Source organism: Pocillopora damicornis, chromosome 5 (assembly GCF_964200805.1).
Source record: "Pocillopora damicornis chromosome 5, jaPocDami1.2, whole genome shotgun sequence".
Lineage (NCBI taxonomy): Eukaryota > Metazoa > Cnidaria > Anthozoa > Scleractinia > Pocilloporidae > Pocillopora > Pocillopora damicornis.
Genome location: NC_142674.1, coordinates 6,094,219 through 6,112,238, shown reverse-complemented (window position 1 = coordinate 6,112,238; position 18,020 = coordinate 6,094,219). Strand labels below are relative to the sequence as shown.

Genomic DNA, 18,020 nt, shown 5'->3' with positions numbered 1-18,020 from the left:
GTACAAACTAATCCCACTCCTACCCTCAGTCCGCACAGCTATCCATATAAGTTTGACTTTTGTGCAGATCATGCAAAAAAAGATGTCAGATCATTCGGGGTAGCCTAATTCTTACACCTCCTTCCTAGCATCAGCACTGCACTGATGAGGCCCAGAAGGTCGAAACAATACTGCAGTGACATGTATATATATATAAATTATTGTGGAAGGAAAAGACAAATAAAGTACAAGTTCATCCCTACAGACCTGTTTCGTGGTTGCCCACTCGTCAGGGGATTTTCTGAGTGGGCAATCACGGAACAGGTCTGTAGGGATGAACTTGTACTTTATTTGTCTTTTTCCTCCCACAATATATACATTGCTCTACAACTATGTATTGAGCACTGTTTTACGAAAGTCAAAATTTTACACTTTATAAATAAATTATGTATATATTGGTCTAAGGGTTTTAGGGGTGAAAAGTTTTGAATTTAACCTTCGACTCTCCGTACTTTATTAAAGATTTCTCGCGTGACCCCGAGGAAAAGGACGAAGACGATGGAATAGTGGAAAATGACGAAAACCATCTTGGTAAATTTTCTCTGAAAACTTTTAAGAGAGTGATAGTTTGAGTCTAAACTGCATTTTATGTGCTGTGTTGATGTCACCAAGAACATACCTGCAGTGCAAGGAAAAGAATATAGCTGTGGAAGGTAAAATCTTGACATTTCATTTCATTACCATTCGATAACTTACACATGCGCAGTGCTTACTCACGAGTAACTTTCGTCTCTTGCAAACAGATAACATCAGCTTCGAGGGAATCTAAAATGACTTTCAACGATCTTTCACGTCTAGAGGCACGCATTCCGTCGGTATTCCAAGTTAAAATCTTCATTTCGCACGAGAGCTCTTACCTTCCAAGAACGTTTCATCGTTTGTTTAACGCGCGCTAGGTTAACTGTACCTTTGGTCAGTGGTATTTAAAATCAACAAGAGGTGTGCTGTAAATTTCCCGTAAAATCTCCCATTTGATGTCTTTTTCAGTGGGAGAGGGGTGGGTGGGGTGTTGGATACCATAAATTTCGAGAGAGTTTGAACATTAAACAACTACAACTTCGATTTAAATTTTAATAAATTATCTTTATTTTTGACAAATTACTTTACATATCCACACCAGAGACATTGTTTTCATAAAATTATAATACAGGTCGCATATGTGTTTCTGTCAATCTCTTAATCGAATTTAATAGTTTGTTCTTAACCGATGCATCAACACTTTTAAATTATTTCATTAATTATTAATTAAATATCGGAAAACACTCGTGAAAGCATCACAACTATAATCTTGTAAATTAGCTAACAATATAATTCAACATGTTAAATTATTGATGACGATGATGAAAATGATGATGATGATGACGATGAACGGTGATAGGTAGGTCGTTAGGGGAGTACTGACCTCAAATAAAGCCCTTAGTGATAGCTTAACAATATGATAATGACGGTGAGATTTTAAGGTTAAATACTGATCTCTAGTGTAGCTACTCCGGAACTCAACTTTAATTTGTAATAAAAACAAAAGTGAGATTACAGCAGAGACCCGCTGACTGGAACTCCCAAAAGAAACAAAGAATGGTTCGCGTCTGCGGGAGTTTGAGTCAGCTGATTGTAAATTACTGAAAAACGGGATCAAGGGAAATCGGATCATCTTCGAGTTAATGGGGGTTCGAGTTAAACGAGTTAAAAAATAAATCAACGTTTACCCAGCAGGTATTTGAATCTATAATGAGCTATTAATAGACGAAAACGTCTTTTCAAGGGACACTTTGTATTACCCTTTTTAAGTCCCTTGAATGGAGGTTCTACTACACAAACTTTGTATTTGTTTCCTTCATTGAAAAGGAATCTTTAATTATGGAACATCTTTTTTTTTTGTTTCGACGATGTCCCCATAGTGGAAGTTCCACTGCATTTCATTTAATTTAAAAAAAAAGAGTTAGTTAGTGTTCAAGATGCTTACAAATACTTGAAATGAAGCGTCTTTACTAAAAGACGATCGACTTTTCAACAAGAAAACGAACATCACTTAATTACAAACAATTACGGCCATAATGCCAGTTTTAGCCTTGATCTTGCTATCGAGAATATAAATTGCCAAGTTAAAAATTTTAGACTTTTTCAACTTTAATAACAAGAGTTAAATAAATGGGTCAAAATTCGTAGGCTATGAAATTAAAATACAATTCCTGTCTCTTTTTTAATCCATTTTCCAGTCAACCATCAAGGAAACAGCTTTACACTTCACTCTTATTCCAAGGATGCGTAAGGACAACATCAGGCGAATCCTCGTCAAATGTGATCGGTGTAACTTGAAAATGACTGACAAGCTCTTGCATTGAATGGAAACTCATTTCATCGTCCATGGTACCAAAGTTTGTTACCAGGAGAGCATCGCTGGCCTTGTCGTACTTAAATGGAAGGTGTCTAAAAGAAGGTCCGCCCTCTGGTGCACGCACTGTCAAAATAAACTCCTTGCTACTGGCTCCCTCACGCACAAGGAAGGTTCCTGGTTGTACCAAAGAAGACAGCATTTCTTCTGCCTCTAGTGTAGTGATCTTCTCGTAGAAATACGGCTCGTCGCACACCTAGAAAATGAATGAAAATATTAATTGGAGCGCAGTCGATTTTGTTTGCAATGTAGTCATGCAACCTCATAGAAAAAGAGCGTTTGTTACTGATGTTTTGTACTCTGTGAAGATACCACGACCTTGAGCTTTCTGTGGCTTACACCCTTAATTAGGGAATAGTGAATCGCTCCATCAAATTGAAAAGGGAGCGTCAATTTTTTGATAAAGCGTTCTAAAAATATATTCCACAATGCGTTCCCATGCGTGCTAAAAGGAAAAGTAAAGCAATAATGCAATAAAGACGATCGATTATAGAGAAAGATCGATGTTTTTCGTCTCGTCAGGATACCCAAGAGAATCGAATCAACCTCATTCCTTTAAGTTCCGCACTCTATTGCTCTCACGTTGAGCCACAAAGGCTCTCTCTTGTGAGCTAGGCCAGTACAAGGTTCAAATCTGATACGCATCCTGCCCATTGGCTAAGAGCAACGATGTCAAATGTGTCAAACGCGTAAAAAGAACGAGTAAAATTGTAAATTTTTAAGCTTGTCTCGTCACGATCGGTTACTGGTACCATAAATACTAACCATAGATATCTTCCTGCTTTTTGATTTGCCAAGATCGACCTGGACCATGAATTGCTGCCCATCTTCATCGGACATGTCGCAGTTTTCTTCGTACGCGACATTAAGGTAATGCTTCTCTGAACGGGAGAGGTCTTTTACGGCTCGATCACAGCCGAGAATGGACTCCTGGCTGTCCTTGCGAGCCATTGCAGCCCTTTGTTGAAGCGAGTAGTGAAAGTTCTGTGGCTTCTTTCGTCTGAAGGGAAGATGAATATCACTTACTTTTGATGATAGATTAAAAATCGAAGAGGAGAGACAAATATACTTTTCCTAGATTACCGGCTTGGAAGAGAAGGTCAGAGATATGATACTTCTCCTTTATGTTTGATGGGTTTGCAGAATGGCTGTGAATAACTGACACAAGTCGAAAGCAAAACGGGTCAACTCGAAATCGTTGATCAACGGTTAAATCGTTCGGACAAAAATTTTGAAGAAAATAAGATAGTCAAACTTTCAATTATTCTTTAAAGCTAAGAACAATTGCCGTTAACAGATATAGCCTTTAATTTCAACGGGCCATGCTATTGAGAACGGCCTGTTAAATTGACGAATCAAAATCCATCCCCATTCCCACGGCCCCTCACCCCACCCCTGTTCAAATGGCGCAATTATTCTCTTCCGGCAAATACAGATCAAATCTTTTGAGATGCAAATCGATTGCCATTGCGGAATTCGAAACTATCGGTTCAGATACAAAAGACTCATGGGGTATCACTTAATTACCTTTTGGTGATAACTATTCCAGCTGCAATTACTGCAATGATAAGGACTAGCAGTCCAATGGTCAGACCGACGATCAAACCAACTTTAGACGGGGGATCAGCTGCAAAATAAAGCACATTTTAACATTGGTTAGTGCGAGTAAATACCTTTCCAAAATGAGTTCTAGAACTGCGTTATTAAATTGCAGTCCAACAAATATTGTTTTTCAAAATTGGATCTTGATGGCTATCCCTAGATGAATTAGAAATTGCATTCAGCCTACCAGCGAACAACCTAGTCCCTAGGATTTTCTCGGTCGTTTTAAAAAAGGTGATCCGCTGCCATTTTCAAAATCGACCGCGGAACCCAAAGGGAAGAAGTTGATAGGTGGAGGACACACCCCTCATTAGCATAAGAAATGTTATATTGATTAAGCTTTTAATGTTATATCATTCAATAATCGGCATATTTACCTTTAGAAGGTTCCGTGTAGCCTAAAAAAGATAAAGGAACACATTCAATTAGTTATCAAGGAAGTGAAATCTTTACGTACAAGATTACGTTATGATGTGATCAAAAATTTGTGGGAAGAACTTCGTGGGAGAGTTTGGAGGATCGCTTGGTTTTCAGGGGGAGCGGATGAGGGGATCAGTCGTCGCCAACAGAGTGTAAAGGGGCACTATAGAAAATCTGTTGGGATCTTAAGAATATTAGAGAGCCTTATGTAAATTTTATTCGCGACACAATCAATTTCCTCCGACCCCCTCCCCGCAGGTGACACCTGATGACCAGACCCTTTCCGCTTGTCGCCTGTAATAATCACTCTCAAAAAATTGACGTCAAAATAAATTATGCTATGTTCAACAGGAAGCGGATTCTACCTGCTCAAGAGACAAACCCGAAATGATTTCGCACAGCTTAGTTCCACAGTGTTTCAAAGCTCAACAGCTGCGAGACATATACAATCACTGGGGGAAGGGGTTTGGGTGTGAGTCACATAGTTTTCAGGGGAAACGGAGGGGGTACTAGTCGTCGTCAACAAAGCATAAAGGGGGGACTAAATAAGGTAAATTTTATTATGACAACCAAAATCCTCCCCCTGTTCCTCTCATTGAGCACGAACAGAATACTGATACTCACTAGCTGTAGCTTTTTCAATTTTAAAACCATTTTGTTCCAACTCCTCCATTTTCCCACTGTTTATCATATCGATCACTTCTGCGGAGTTTAAATCGTTACCAGACTCGTCGCGGGCAAAGAGCTCAAGCTTGACTCTGTAGAAAGGAAACAGGTTATCAAGGGTTAGTGTTTTCCTCTTGACTTTTTTAATTTTTACTTTGATTTGTGTTGCTGTTAAAATTGCAGAAGGCTCATCGTATCTTTCACGAGACGTCACGTCACATCAGCGTGACCATGGGTGTGGCCAAAACAAAGTGTCTACGGGTGAATGTAAATTTAAACACCCTCGCCCCCCTTATTCTTCTCGAAATGTCAGATTTTCAGAAATGGTAAATGATTCACTGGTTATCATGCGACGCAACATAGCACTTTTTTAATTGAAGACAAGCAATGATCCTCAATTTAAGCAATTGCAGAAAAAAAGCCTAAAAGACAAATTCAGGCTTCGTCGGGATTCGGATCCGTGTCACACTTTGGGAGCGGGTACATTTGGAGGACTTTTCTTTCCTATGGGGGAACATGATCATAATTTTGATTAAAACGTTATGGATTTCTTAATTCTAAAACTGTTGGATAAGATGTTGCGCTTGCGAAGGGAATTACATGTTCATCACTTCTTCGAGTCAGCGGTTAATAAATTGGAAGGATATGACACGAGTCTTCTATTTTAAAAGAATAACCTTGCAAAAGTACTGATAAAACGCGACTTACTCCATTGGCGCCATGGGCGGGGTGGTTGTCGTTGGAATCGGCGTCTTCATCGAATCACTCCCGCCACAAGATGTCGAACGACCAGCATCAAATAACAAACCACAAACAAACCGCTGCGCGCTTTGCGGCTCAAGTGGCTTCATTTCCGGTGGACACAGTAGCACAAAATGAACCTTGCCTTCTTGGTATTTAGTGACACGGACAGAGCATGCGCCATAGTCCAATTCAACACCAGCCCTACGGAGTCGCCTGGCATTCACACTCTTTTGAGGAAAAATAAAGAAATAGATGGAGATGAATAAATGAGTTAGGATTGAAAATATATCAGGAAGTTTCCTGTAAACTCAATGATAAAAATCAATGTTTAACATGCGGATGATAAGGAAATGGAGAAAGACCAGTTTTTGAATCCAACGGCGTCTCAACCCATAGAACTATAAAGTTATATGCAAGGGGCAAGGCACATTTTATCGAAAAGTTAACTTTCCCCCCTTACAGATGTGATCACGAATGAGATGAGAAACAAGTATTTATATTTTACACGAGAAAAATTGAATGATAAATTTATTTGTTTCTTCTCTTTCATTTTTTATTCTTTTGAAATTTATTTCATTGCTTATCACTTCATGGCAATTCAACATTGATTATGAGTAATCTATTGAGGTATTAGTTTTGTCTAACTTCAATCTGTGATGGCTCCAGAAAAACTCTCAGGACCAATAGAGAGCAAGACCTAGAACGAGACCTGGGCAGTGGCGTTTGTTTATGCTTCAACCAATTACCTTATTTTTAGTCTGCTCTAATTGGTTTTCTGCGGGATTTTTCTTTGATCTGATAGGCCGATTACTTTGGTTTTGCTGTTACGTCAATCGATCGAAGTACCCTCCAACTCACCTCATTCACGTTGTTCGGTGCAGACCGGATAATATTCTCGACTTGTTTTTCAAGATCAAATAGACTTCCTCGTTGACCCACGGATAACACCATAACCATTTCCAGCTCCTTGTCAACGCACTTATATCCATGAAGAGCGCGTTCAGACAACGCACAGATCTTGGAGCCATTACACGGATTACCTTCACATGCCTTCTTTTCCAGTTCACAGTTTTTGCCTGTCTTCGCCGATGTACAGTTGCAGTTGTACGAGCCAGCTGTATTTGTGCATGCACCATTAGAAAAGCAAGGGTCTAAACGAGACAGACAAAAATCTCATTCAGTATTCTACTTATACATGGCTTTCCAAAAGTCCTCCAATTGTAAATGACTAAGTCGAGCTTTTCACATCTCGAAAATTCAGTTGTTTACATATTCTCCAAACTGCTCTCTATTCGTCACCTATAGTAATGACAAGGAGAGTTTGTTATAGAATAAGAGACTCTTGTGTGGGTGGTCATTTCCTGTACTCTCATAACCATGATGTTTGATTCAGGGATGTTGTTGTAAGGAGAAATTAGTAGTCAGTCACTCTTATAGGTCAAGGTGTAAATTTATCAAAGTTTATCGTTTTCAGTCGTTAACAAAACCATTGCCATGTGGCTCTGCTGTAATGTTTAGAATTAAATACTCAAGAGTCGAAAGCAGGCGAAAGAAAAGCCCTTAAATTCCAGAATTTAGCTAGTGTGACAGATTACGACTATCAATTTCACCTTGACTACAACGAGACTTCATTTATTGATTCCCAAGCTTACCTCCACTGCATTCATCAACATCCAGCTCACAGTGGTCCCCAGTCCATCCCGGTCTACATAAACAGTCATACTGAGGGCCTTGTTTGGAGCAGACGGCGCCATTTTTACACGGGTTGGAATTACATGGATGCTCTTCACACCGGTTGGGCGCTGAAAAGCCGACTACTTCCACATTGGCCTTCAAAGCCTTGCTAAGGAGTTGCTGGAAATACAAAGCAACGAAGTTAGATGAGGCAGAACTGAATCCTGAGATCAATAGAATCAATTTTCAAGTGAATCACGGCTTACTTGAAACGCGTTCTTGTCGAACATCTGGCAGGTTCCTTCTTGGTTCGGATTTGTCACCGAGAGTGTCATAGAGACAAGTGCCTTCTTACCTGAAAATGGATCAAAAATGCAACAAAGCTACCTTTCAGAAAAAAAAATAATGCCTTATATCGCACCCCTCATTCATTATTCGGTAAGCGGCTGGAAGTGTTGGAAATTCTCCTGGATGAGCCGATAGTCCCTCAAACGTTACCCTCCCCTCCCTCAACCATTTTAATCTTCACGTAAGGCTTAGGCAGGCGCAGTTACACAAACTAGGAACATTTTTTTACTTCAGGTACTCACCAAACACCTTGAGCGTTGCCCAGCCAGACCTCACTTTACCAGCCACGTTCCTAGCTTCGCAGAAATAACGCGCCTCATCTTGCGCAAGCGCATCCTTAAGCACGAGTTCCGGCTTGAATGGATCAATCTCGTTAGTTTCCACCATTGGGATATTGTCCTTGTACCATTGAAGTTCAGGTAGAGGATCTCCAGTGGCACTACACGCTAGTGTCACTGTACCACCCAGCTCTACACTGCTGTTTTGTGGATGCACCACAATCTTTGGTGGGTCTATTGATCACAGAAAAATGAATTAGTTGAGATGGCATGGTCTGCTTACGCATTGCAGACCTACTTTATTGGAGCGTTCGTTCAGCGGTCGCCTCAGTTGTTCCTAAATGACAATTAGGTTAGTTGATCATTGTTTGATCAATTAACTCTGGTAATGACGTGAAAACATTATTTTTTAGGACTACCTGTACCTCAACAGCCAGACTGTACGATTAACTGATGATTGACTGACTGACCGACTGAGTATATGACTGACTGACAAACAGACTGACAGATAGACAGACAGAAAGACAATCAGGCTAACAAACAAACGTACAGATAGAAAGACAGTCAGGCTGACAGACAGACAGACAGTTAGACGGACCAACAGACAGACTGACTGAATGAGTTACAGGCTAGCTGACCGACCAACTGATTGGGTAACTGACTTGATTGACCCACTAACTTACTGAAAGTGAGCAAACTTAACTCGTCTTACCACACTGACTGACTAATTGAAAATGAACAAGAGAAAACCATCTTACCATTCACTGTCATATAAGCAACACTGGACTGTATCAAGCCAGCTGAGCTCGTGGCCAGGCACGAGTAGCTGCCTTCGTCCTCCTCGGTCACATGTTCAATGACGTAGTCGCCAAGATCATCCCAGTTTGACACAAATCGACCGTCCTTCATCCAGCGGTACTGGGGAAGAGTGTTACCCTTTGCTGAGCATTTCATCTATAGAAACAGTTGCACGGTAAACATTAAAACAAGTAAACAAAGAAACATGAGTTTCTAGGGAAGCAAGAACCAGACTTTTATGGAAGCCTCCCTATCGATCGTTTGATGACATTGGAAGCTCCAAACAGCATTAATATCTACATGACCATGGACCTTTTTAAAAATCCTATTTACGTTGGAATGATTTTCTGAAACGAGCATCGAAAGCGGTATTCTTGGAAAGCACAGATTTTATTCCACTACGTCCTGTGATTGGTTAAAAAAACTCGCATCTCTTTCTCAACCAATCAGTTGCAATGTTAATATCTGTCGCGGCGAGTGAATAACTCACTTTTCCCGCGCTCAATGCGTTAACTTCTCATCGACTCTCAAATAAATTTACTTTTGTTCTGGTCCGTCGGCTTTCCTAACCTTTACCCACCTCTACTGACCATGTTTTCATCTGATGCACCTAAAATCGCTGGTAAGTATATTCAAGATAACTGAAAACTAAGTTTAAAACCTCTTAAAATAATAAGAGCTTGAAAATATATTTACTTGATGTTTATCGCCCACAAGACGCTTTGCTGTCGTTGGAATCTCAACAAAATTACACAAAGTGTCTGCCTGTATCATACCATCCTCGGTGACTTTAAAAACCATAGCTTGACAAGTGATCCTGTGAGAGAAGACAAGTGAAGTTAAGGCAATGACAGCTTACAGGCTACAAAGCTCGTTATGTCGGAGGGTATCCCGGTTTCAGTTGCTTAGGGGAAGATTTTTCCACATTTAAAATTAATACTTAAAGAAAAATAATAAAACGATTAGGACAACTTATCGTACCTTGAGGTAACAAGAACATCAATAGAGTTGTTAAGACTCGGGGTACCCATATCATACGCCTGTACCGTCACTTTCCACTTTCTCTCCACCTATAATTGAAAGTAGAGGAGGTTGTGTCGCGTTAAGTTCACATGTCGAGTAAATATTTAGACCAATGACAAGATCATACTTTTTGTCAAAATTGCAGTGGAATATAAAACAGTTTTGCTATTTTGACAAAGTTACTCGGCAGCTCTTAATTCAGAGGCTTCCCTTCTTCGATCGTACCTGAAATATAACCGTAGAGGTCGTAGTGGTAGTAGTAGTAATAGTAATAGTAGTAATGGTTAGCTGTTAGTTTTACTAGTAGTAGAAGTATGTGTTTCATTCTGTTACAAGAGGTTGAGTGGATTGATTTTATGCTTTTATGTGTAACGTCCAAGAGGAAGATCTGTGCAAACATCTTCACTCCGGCGGCCATGCGCTCCTTTGTAACATAGCTTTGAGATACCTGAACTCACCTCAATCTGTTGTAAAAGTCGGAATTTCACGACTCCGCCTGAATCAAGATCATCATCAATCGCCTGAACTCGGCCAATATTCGTATCATTGAGGCTGCTGAGGGGGAATTCATAGTTGGGGCGAGCAAAGCGAGGAGCGTTGTCATTTTGATCGGTCACAATAAGGTTGACGATGGCTGTAGCAGCTAATCTGTCGTCTGGTCCTCCTTCGGCTGTTGGAAATCAAAGAAAAAATAATATCTATGAGAGGTTGCTCTTGAAGTCTGCATCCACAGTTTGGCTGTGAAAACACCGGTATTGAAAAGTTGTTTCGTTATTGATCCACGCATAAGTGTTCGATAGCAATCCAACTAAAGGGATCTGGTCGATATCATTAATGGTGATAGGACCTACTGGAGTACTGATTGGAGTCTACAGTCGTACAAGTGATTCCCAAAATCGGGCGACAGCGAAGCGAGAGATTGTTTCTGTTTAGTTCCGCGTTAATCACAGAAAATTGGATTACACGAAATTCTGTTACCAATTCATCAAACTATGGCAAAGTCAGAAAACAAAACACAAAGAGGTTGAAGATATTCAGAGATACAGAAAGCAGCTATAAAAAATTCAAATTTGACTCTGAACCCTCTTTGGCCTTTCCTTAAACAAGGTTTTCATTGGTATTTCTTACCCGTGTTTCCATCGCCGGTGTTGTTGATACCACAGTCGGCACGACCTGCCCGGACCACCAATTGGAAAGTAGGTGAAACTTCTCGGTCAACTCCGGCGGAACTAACTCTTACGAATCCTGAGACAGAGAAAAGGTTGCTTTAAAGGTAATTGAGGTATAAAAAGCCAATTTTTTACAGCTTACGAAAATCACGCAGTAAACGGATGATAAACAAGATGTCAGCAGTTCTAGCCGTCACCATTGCATAGTGCTTTTTCAGCAGGGGAATTATGTTTTTAATATTTGCTACTTTCGAAGTTCACAGCTGAATAACCAGTGTGATACCTATATTCTCGCACAGTCTCTAATTTTCAGTAGTCCTGAATCAGTAATTTACCATCGTTAGACTTCATCTAATAATCACTTTTCATTTAAATCTACTTCAACTCATAGGACACAGCGGTAAAACGTCTGCGTATATACGTACGATAGATGACTAGCTGGCGTGCTTTCAGGCTGTCAGAAACAAGTTTTCTCACACGAGTTACAAACAACCTCTCAGGCTAGTAAATTACGGTGTTGTAAAAGCGTACAACTTTTTTGGCAAAACTCAAAACAGAATGGTAAATCTGCAGTATACCGTACTTGAATAAGCTCTGGGTTCCATTTCCATATTTTTTTTCCCCTATTATGAAATTTCTATTAACACGTCAATTTTCTTTCACTTATTTTGCGAAAAGGGGGTTGTTTCTTGTTTCCCTCTGAAATTTTGCGAGGGAAACTCGTGCGTTGCCTGCCAGAACTGATTCCCTCGCGCACGCCTAACGTTTGACCACTGTGTTACTTGACTGAACGTTTACAGGACATGAATTATTTCTATCTTATCATAAATTACCATAAATTACCATACCATGTCTGTCGATTGTAAAAGCCCCTCCTTCATTTCCTTGCCAAATTGCATACAACATCTTTTCATTATCCTTCACATCTGCATCAGTAGCCGTCACTTGAACAATGCTCTGATTGAATGGCAAATTCTCACTAATTGTCACATTATACTCTGCGGGTACAAACTTCGGACAGTTGTCATCCACATCAAGGACAGTGATCGTGACGTCAGCGGATGAGGATAATCGCGGGTCTCCGTGATCGCTTACACTAATTTTCAACTTGTAAAGATCTTGCTTTTCGCGATCGAGTGATTTCAAAGCAGTGATCTTCCCACTGGTAGAGTCGATGGCGAAAAGATCCGCGTAGACCTTTGAAGTGAAGTTAAACATCAATTGGGCGTTCTCTCCGACGTCGGCATCCGTAGCCATAACGCGCATGACGTAAGTTCCGGCGGGAGAGTTCTCTAAGACTGCGCCTTGAAGAGAGGAAGTATTGAAGAGTGGTGCATTATCGTTTACATCAGTCACTGTGATCAGCAGTTGTACAGAGGAGCTCTGTTTTGGATCGCCAGAATCACTTGCTGTGATAGTTAATGTGTGAGAATCTTGATTCTCCCGATCAACTTTTCCAGAAACTGTCACAACACCTGAAAGAAAGTCCAAACAAAATGGGAGTAAACCCTTTAGCCCCTAAAAGTAACTAGCATCTTAGCATCTAATTCCTCCCTACAAAATCATCCCTGAATCACACATTAAGAATAAAGTAGATGTTCACCAACTAAAGAAACATTCACTTACCAGTTCCATTTCCGATATCAAAAGTACCATCGTCATTTCCGGCCGTGATGCGGTAACTAACAATTCCGTTGAGCCCGGCGTCCTTATCCACTGCGTGCATCTCTTCTACTACAGTCCCGGATGAAACATCTTCGGTCACATTCACCATGTACACTGATTGATCAAATATGGGTGCGTTGTCATTGACATCTGATACAGTCACGTGAACAATGAGTGACATGGAATGCAATGGATTGTTTCCACGATCGGTAGCTCGACAAATAAGGGCGTAGTTTGAAATATTTTCTCTGTCGAGTTTCATATTGGTTGTTATAATACCAGTATTTGGAGAAATAACAAAAGCTGACATTTCATTTCCTGAAATTATGCTGTAAGATATTTCAGCATTGCTTCCAGAGTCTAAGTCGGTGGCGGTAATTTTTGTAACAAAGGTAGAAACAGGTGATGCTTCAGAAATAACAGCGGTTACTGAGCTACTGTTGAAAACGGGAGGATTGTCATTTGTATCAGTTACATTAACCATGACTGATGTAAAACCGTGACGAGATGGTTTTCCTCCGTCCGTTGCCTTGACAGTGATGACATAGCTGTCAATCATTTCTCTGTCCAGCACGTCAGCGGTTGAAATTAGACCAGAGGTTAAGTCTATACTAAAAGCATCACTATGGTTACCAGGTTGAACAGATTCGATGGAGTAGGTGAGCTGACCGAACGGATCGACATCAGAAGCAATGACTGTCACTACGGAGGTAACCACAGCAGAATTTTCTGCGACGTTTGCGTAGTACATCGGCCGTGGGAACGAAGGATCATTATCGTTTTCATTAACCACTTCAATGACCACGCTGACAAAGGTTGTGAACTTGGAATCCGAAGCAGAAACAGTTAAGTTATATGCCGGTGTTTTTTCAAAATCCAGTTGCGCAGTGGTGCTGATGATGCCAGCGCTAATGTTTATGGCAAAGAATGATTCTGAATTGCCTCCCGTGATTCGGTAGGTGATGTCTGCATTGGATCCCACATCGGCATCCGTTGCTTTCACCTGAACGACGTCGACAACTTTAGCAGCATTCTCTTCGACAGTACCTACAAGGAGACAATAAAAGAATATTTCTCATTATAACACACAAAAAAACATTGTGCAGGTACATGTATAGATTGCACTTATGAAAATATCGTTATTTATCGTTTGTGGGCGGTCGAAGGATCTTAGTTGAGTTCACTAATCCCCCAATAAGGCTCTGTGATATTCATATGACATGACCCCCCCCCCTCCCTTTTCAACTCACCAGGCGACACATAATGACCGATACCTTAACCCTTAACTCCCACGATCTCACTAGTAATTCTCCTTACTGTCTGTTATGTTGTTCTTGTGATTTTAATCTGGAGAATTTGGTATTGGATCAACTAATAATCCCCTAATTAATATTTTTTTTTATTCTCATCACTTTTCTGGTTGATATTGTATTGATACTGTAGGAGGAAATTCTGTCTTGGTCACTCATGGGAGTTTAAAGGGTTGACCGAACTATAAGCCTTTGACTTGAGAAGTATGACAACGAATGAATACTGTTTAAAGAACAAAATTTTACAAACCTTCAAAAACGTTTGCGTCAAATTTAGGTGGGTTGTCATTTTGGTCTTCCACCGTCACATAGAAATTCTGCGTGGTTTTCATGGATGTTTTTCCTTGGTCAGACGCCATTACAGTCAGGGTGTATCGATCAGTTTCCTCTCGGTCGATTTTGCCATTCACCTTTACTTGACCAGAAACAGGATCTATACGGAAAGCATTATCATTGTTGCCTTTGACAATTGAAAACCTGATTTCACCATTACTTCCAGCATCGGCGTCTGTTGCAGAGACTAAACCCACGTTGGCACCAATCGGCACATTTTCTACAACTGTAAAATTCTCCACATTGACAAATACTGGGCTGTTGTCGTTCTTGTCCAAAACGGTGAAATTAACTCGAACAAAGTTACGCTTAGGGTTTGGGGCGTTATCAGAAGCACTGATGTATAAACTGTAGAAGGCGACAGCCTCTCTGTCCAAATTTTGATTAACAGATAAAAAGCCTGTTGAGTTATCTATCTTAAACGCATCATTGGTATTTCCAGACAAAACGGAAAAAGTCACCAGACCGTTGGAGCCATCGTCAAGATCTGTGGCCATCACGTGCAATACGTTTGTTGTAAGGGCGGTGTTTTCGAGTACAGACGCTTGGTAGAAAGGTTTCGAGAATTCCGGCGAGTTATCGTTTTCATCGAGGACTGTTACCGACACAGTAGTGGTGGAAGAAAGAGAAGGTTTTCCCTGATCTTTGGCCGTGATGACCAATCGATACGAAGACGCTACTTCACGGTCTAGCTTCTCAGATGTTGTTATAACACCAGTTTTAGAATCGATTGTGAACTTGTTGCTTTCGCCGGAGGTTATCTTGTAGCTGATAATAGCATTGTCACCAATATCTTTGTCTGTTGCCTCAACGGTAGCAACCAGTTGACCTGATAGACACAGAAAGAGAAAAAAATTGCAATTTAAATGTGATGACATCTGTCATCTCCCTCCCTATACCAAGTAATTCGTTAAAAATGTGTGCTTGAAGAGGGCAAAAGTTTCCGTACAAATACAAATGTAAATAATGAAGCATATTTCAATCGGCCATAGAGAGAGCAAATATCAAAGAAGTCACAAAGGGTGTTTATCACAGAGCGGCGATAATAAGTCAAAGCAAAGCTGATTGGGGGTGTAAGGGAGGGGAGGTAGTTTTGAATAAGATAGCGCAGGTTTTCAACGACAAATCACAAGGTGAGGTAAAGCAAAAACAACGCAATTAAGAATTTCTTTAAATATCCTGCCCAAACCTTCTTGGCCTTTCCAGGAGAGCCCAGAGAAAAAGTCACGCGTTCTCTAAACGAAATAATATGTATTAGAAATTTCATACCTGGTGCTAAGTTCTCCATTATATCTTTAGAATAGCTGGGACTGGTGAATTTTGGTGCGTTATCATTCACGTCCATCACCTCAATTGTTGCATTGTTATTCACGAACTTTCCACTTGTATCGGTCGCACGCACCGCCAAATGGTACTTCGCAACGTTTTCGCGATCAAGCCTCGTCGCAACTGTTACCAGTCCAGTGGAATTCTGTATAGCAAAAGCGCCACCCACATTACCGCCTATTATGTGAAATGTTAAATCATTTCCGTCGGCGTCCGTAGCATTCAAGCGCACAACTCGAGTTCCTATAGCAACGTCTTCGCGGACCTTCGTCGGTGCCGAGGACGTCTCGAATACAGGAACGTTGTCGTCCACGTTGACGATGGTGATGTTAACTTTCGCAGACGCGGTTTGCGCAGGAGATCCACTATCCCTTGAGATGACAGTCAGGATATAGGAGCTCGTCTCCTCGTAATCCAAAGGTGTGGAAGTGTGTATGAAGCCACGTGAATCAATACTGAAATTTCTACTGCCTTTTCCTTGCAAATCGAATTGTAGTTGACCGTTTGGCCCTTCATCGTCATCTTTTGCTTCAACCTGTGAAATGATTTACGAAAGTCTAAGTGAACTTTCTTCGACCGGTAGGATAGTATGGTGGAAGCCTCAATTCGTGGATCTTTCACTTAATTTCTTTATCACGCTTTGCTAGGCTCTGGAGGAATTCCCTCACGCTCTCCGTATATTATACTCTAGCGTTCTGTTTTGTCATTTGAAACTGTTCACATCTTAAGCACGATCAAAATTTCCTTTATGGTGACATTAATTGATCATTCTTATCTATCTGGACAGCGGTTTAAACAAATGCCGCTTATTTCCAGTCTACCGCCGTCTGTTTAGCCTGCGATCAGGCTCTTGTACTTGGGTATCGTCTGAGGCCCCCCTTCTGGGCACTGCCTCCGATCACCCCATAAGCAGCCGCTAATGGAAAAATTATTAAAACCCCTTGCCTTAGGAAGCAACAACAGTTGTAAAATTAGCATGCAGCAACATAAAAATGAATAAAAGCATCGCACTGTAGCTCACCAAAAATACAACCAGTAAAAATCAAAGATAAACAATGAAAGAAAGAAGAGAGGAGTACTTACCTTCAATACTGTTGAACCAGTGGAGGCATCTTCCCTTATGCTACCATAAAATATCGACTGACTGAACATTGGTGGATTATCATTGACGTCATCTATTATCACCGTGACAACGACACTGGCTGAGAGCGAGGGTGACCCAGAGTCCTTCGCTACCACTGTTAATGCGAACTGAGCCTTAGTTTCCCGGTCCAGTCCTGAGTTGACGGTAAGCACACCTGACGCGGGATCGATTTTAAAGCTAGTAGTGGAACGACAAAAGAAAAAACAGATCGTTAGATGGGCTGAATAACGGAACTGGATCAATGTTGTTCTTGTTTCAAAAATCTAATGTGGGAAAAGGGTCCTCTCCATAATTCGAAATCTGCCAAGTTATTTATCAATCAGTCATCCATCAGCAAACCAATCAGTCAATCAATAGGTTTAACGGAGAGTTAGTAAATCAGTCAGTAAGTTAGCGTATATCAGTCGGTTAGTCATCTGGGTCCACTTGTTCGAAGGCCGATTAACGCTAATCCAAGATTTCATTTTAATCCAGGTTTCATTATTTCTTTCCTCAAAAGCCTTTTTTGAATAAAATTTTCTCTCCTTTTAAGAATATCCAATCATCAAATTATAGAAAAAAAAATTACCCTGAAATTTCTTTGAAGCTTTCAGATATGAAATCAAATTTCAAACTAATCCTGGGTTATCGTGATCCAGTTTTGAAAAACCCGACCCAGGTTAGTATTCGGTTAGTCACCGCTCAGATAGTCAGTCAATCTGTCACTTAATCTTCACAAATCTTACCTGTCCCCAGAGTTTCCAGCCGATATACTGTACGTTAATTTTCCATTGAGTCCTGCGTCTTCATCTTTTGCTCCTACTTGTCCCACTAATTGAGATATCGTTGCATTTTCCAACACGTGGAATGTGTAAGAGGGCTGGTCAAAGATTGGCCCGTTATCATTCTCATCGATAATGTAAACTAGAACGGACGTGGTATCGCTTAAGGATGTGATGCTTCGGCTATTTTTTCCATCCTCTGCTTTCACTGTCAAGTTATATACAGCGATAGATTCTCTATCTAAAGTGCGCTTGGTTGTGATCTCCCCAGTGGCCTGTCAAAATAAAGATGCAAGTATTACTCTTTGGGATTTCTCCGTCCGTGCTC

At 40.7% G+C, this 18,020-nt stretch overlaps 1 protein-coding gene across 2 annotated transcripts in view; it reads right to left on the bottom strand.

The window, feature by feature from the left end:
• Positions 1-1,101: 1,101 nt before the first annotated feature.
• LOC113682966 (protocadherin Fat 4) overlaps positions 1,102-18,020 on the bottom strand; it is a 35,705-nt gene continuing 18,786 nt past the window's right edge. For both annotated transcript variants that reach the window (XM_089207930.1, XM_089207929.1), the window contains exons 16-36: positions 17,657-17,967; positions 16,871-17,108; positions 15,731-16,322; positions 14,379-15,290; positions 12,780-13,865; positions 12,002-12,628; positions 11,113-11,229; positions 10,443-10,654; positions 9,943-10,031; positions 9,658-9,778; positions 8,922-9,117; positions 8,128-8,397; positions 7,804-7,892; positions 7,516-7,717; positions 6,722-7,014; positions 5,828-6,090; positions 5,078-5,211; positions 4,411-4,431; positions 3,959-4,058; positions 3,197-3,431; positions 1,102-2,627 (exon numbers count right to left, since the gene is read on the bottom strand). In XM_089207930.1, the coding sequence (XP_089064056.1) occupies positions 2,277-2,627; positions 3,197-3,431; positions 3,959-4,058; positions 4,411-4,431; positions 5,078-5,211; positions 5,828-6,090; positions 6,722-7,014; positions 7,516-7,717; positions 7,804-7,892; positions 8,128-8,397; positions 8,922-9,117; positions 9,658-9,778; positions 9,943-10,031; positions 10,443-10,654; positions 11,113-11,229; positions 12,002-12,628; positions 12,780-13,865; positions 14,379-15,290; positions 15,731-16,322; positions 16,871-17,108; positions 17,657-17,967 (6,459 nt within the window). In that variant the 3' untranslated portion in view covers positions 1,102-2,276. The remainder of the gene's footprint in view (positions 2,628-3,196; positions 3,432-3,958; positions 4,059-4,410; positions 4,432-5,077; positions 5,212-5,827; positions 6,091-6,721; positions 7,015-7,515; positions 7,718-7,803; positions 7,893-8,127; positions 8,398-8,921; positions 9,118-9,657; positions 9,779-9,942; positions 10,032-10,442; positions 10,655-11,112; positions 11,230-12,001; positions 12,629-12,779; positions 13,866-14,378; positions 15,291-15,730; positions 16,323-16,870; positions 17,109-17,656; positions 17,968-18,020) is intronic.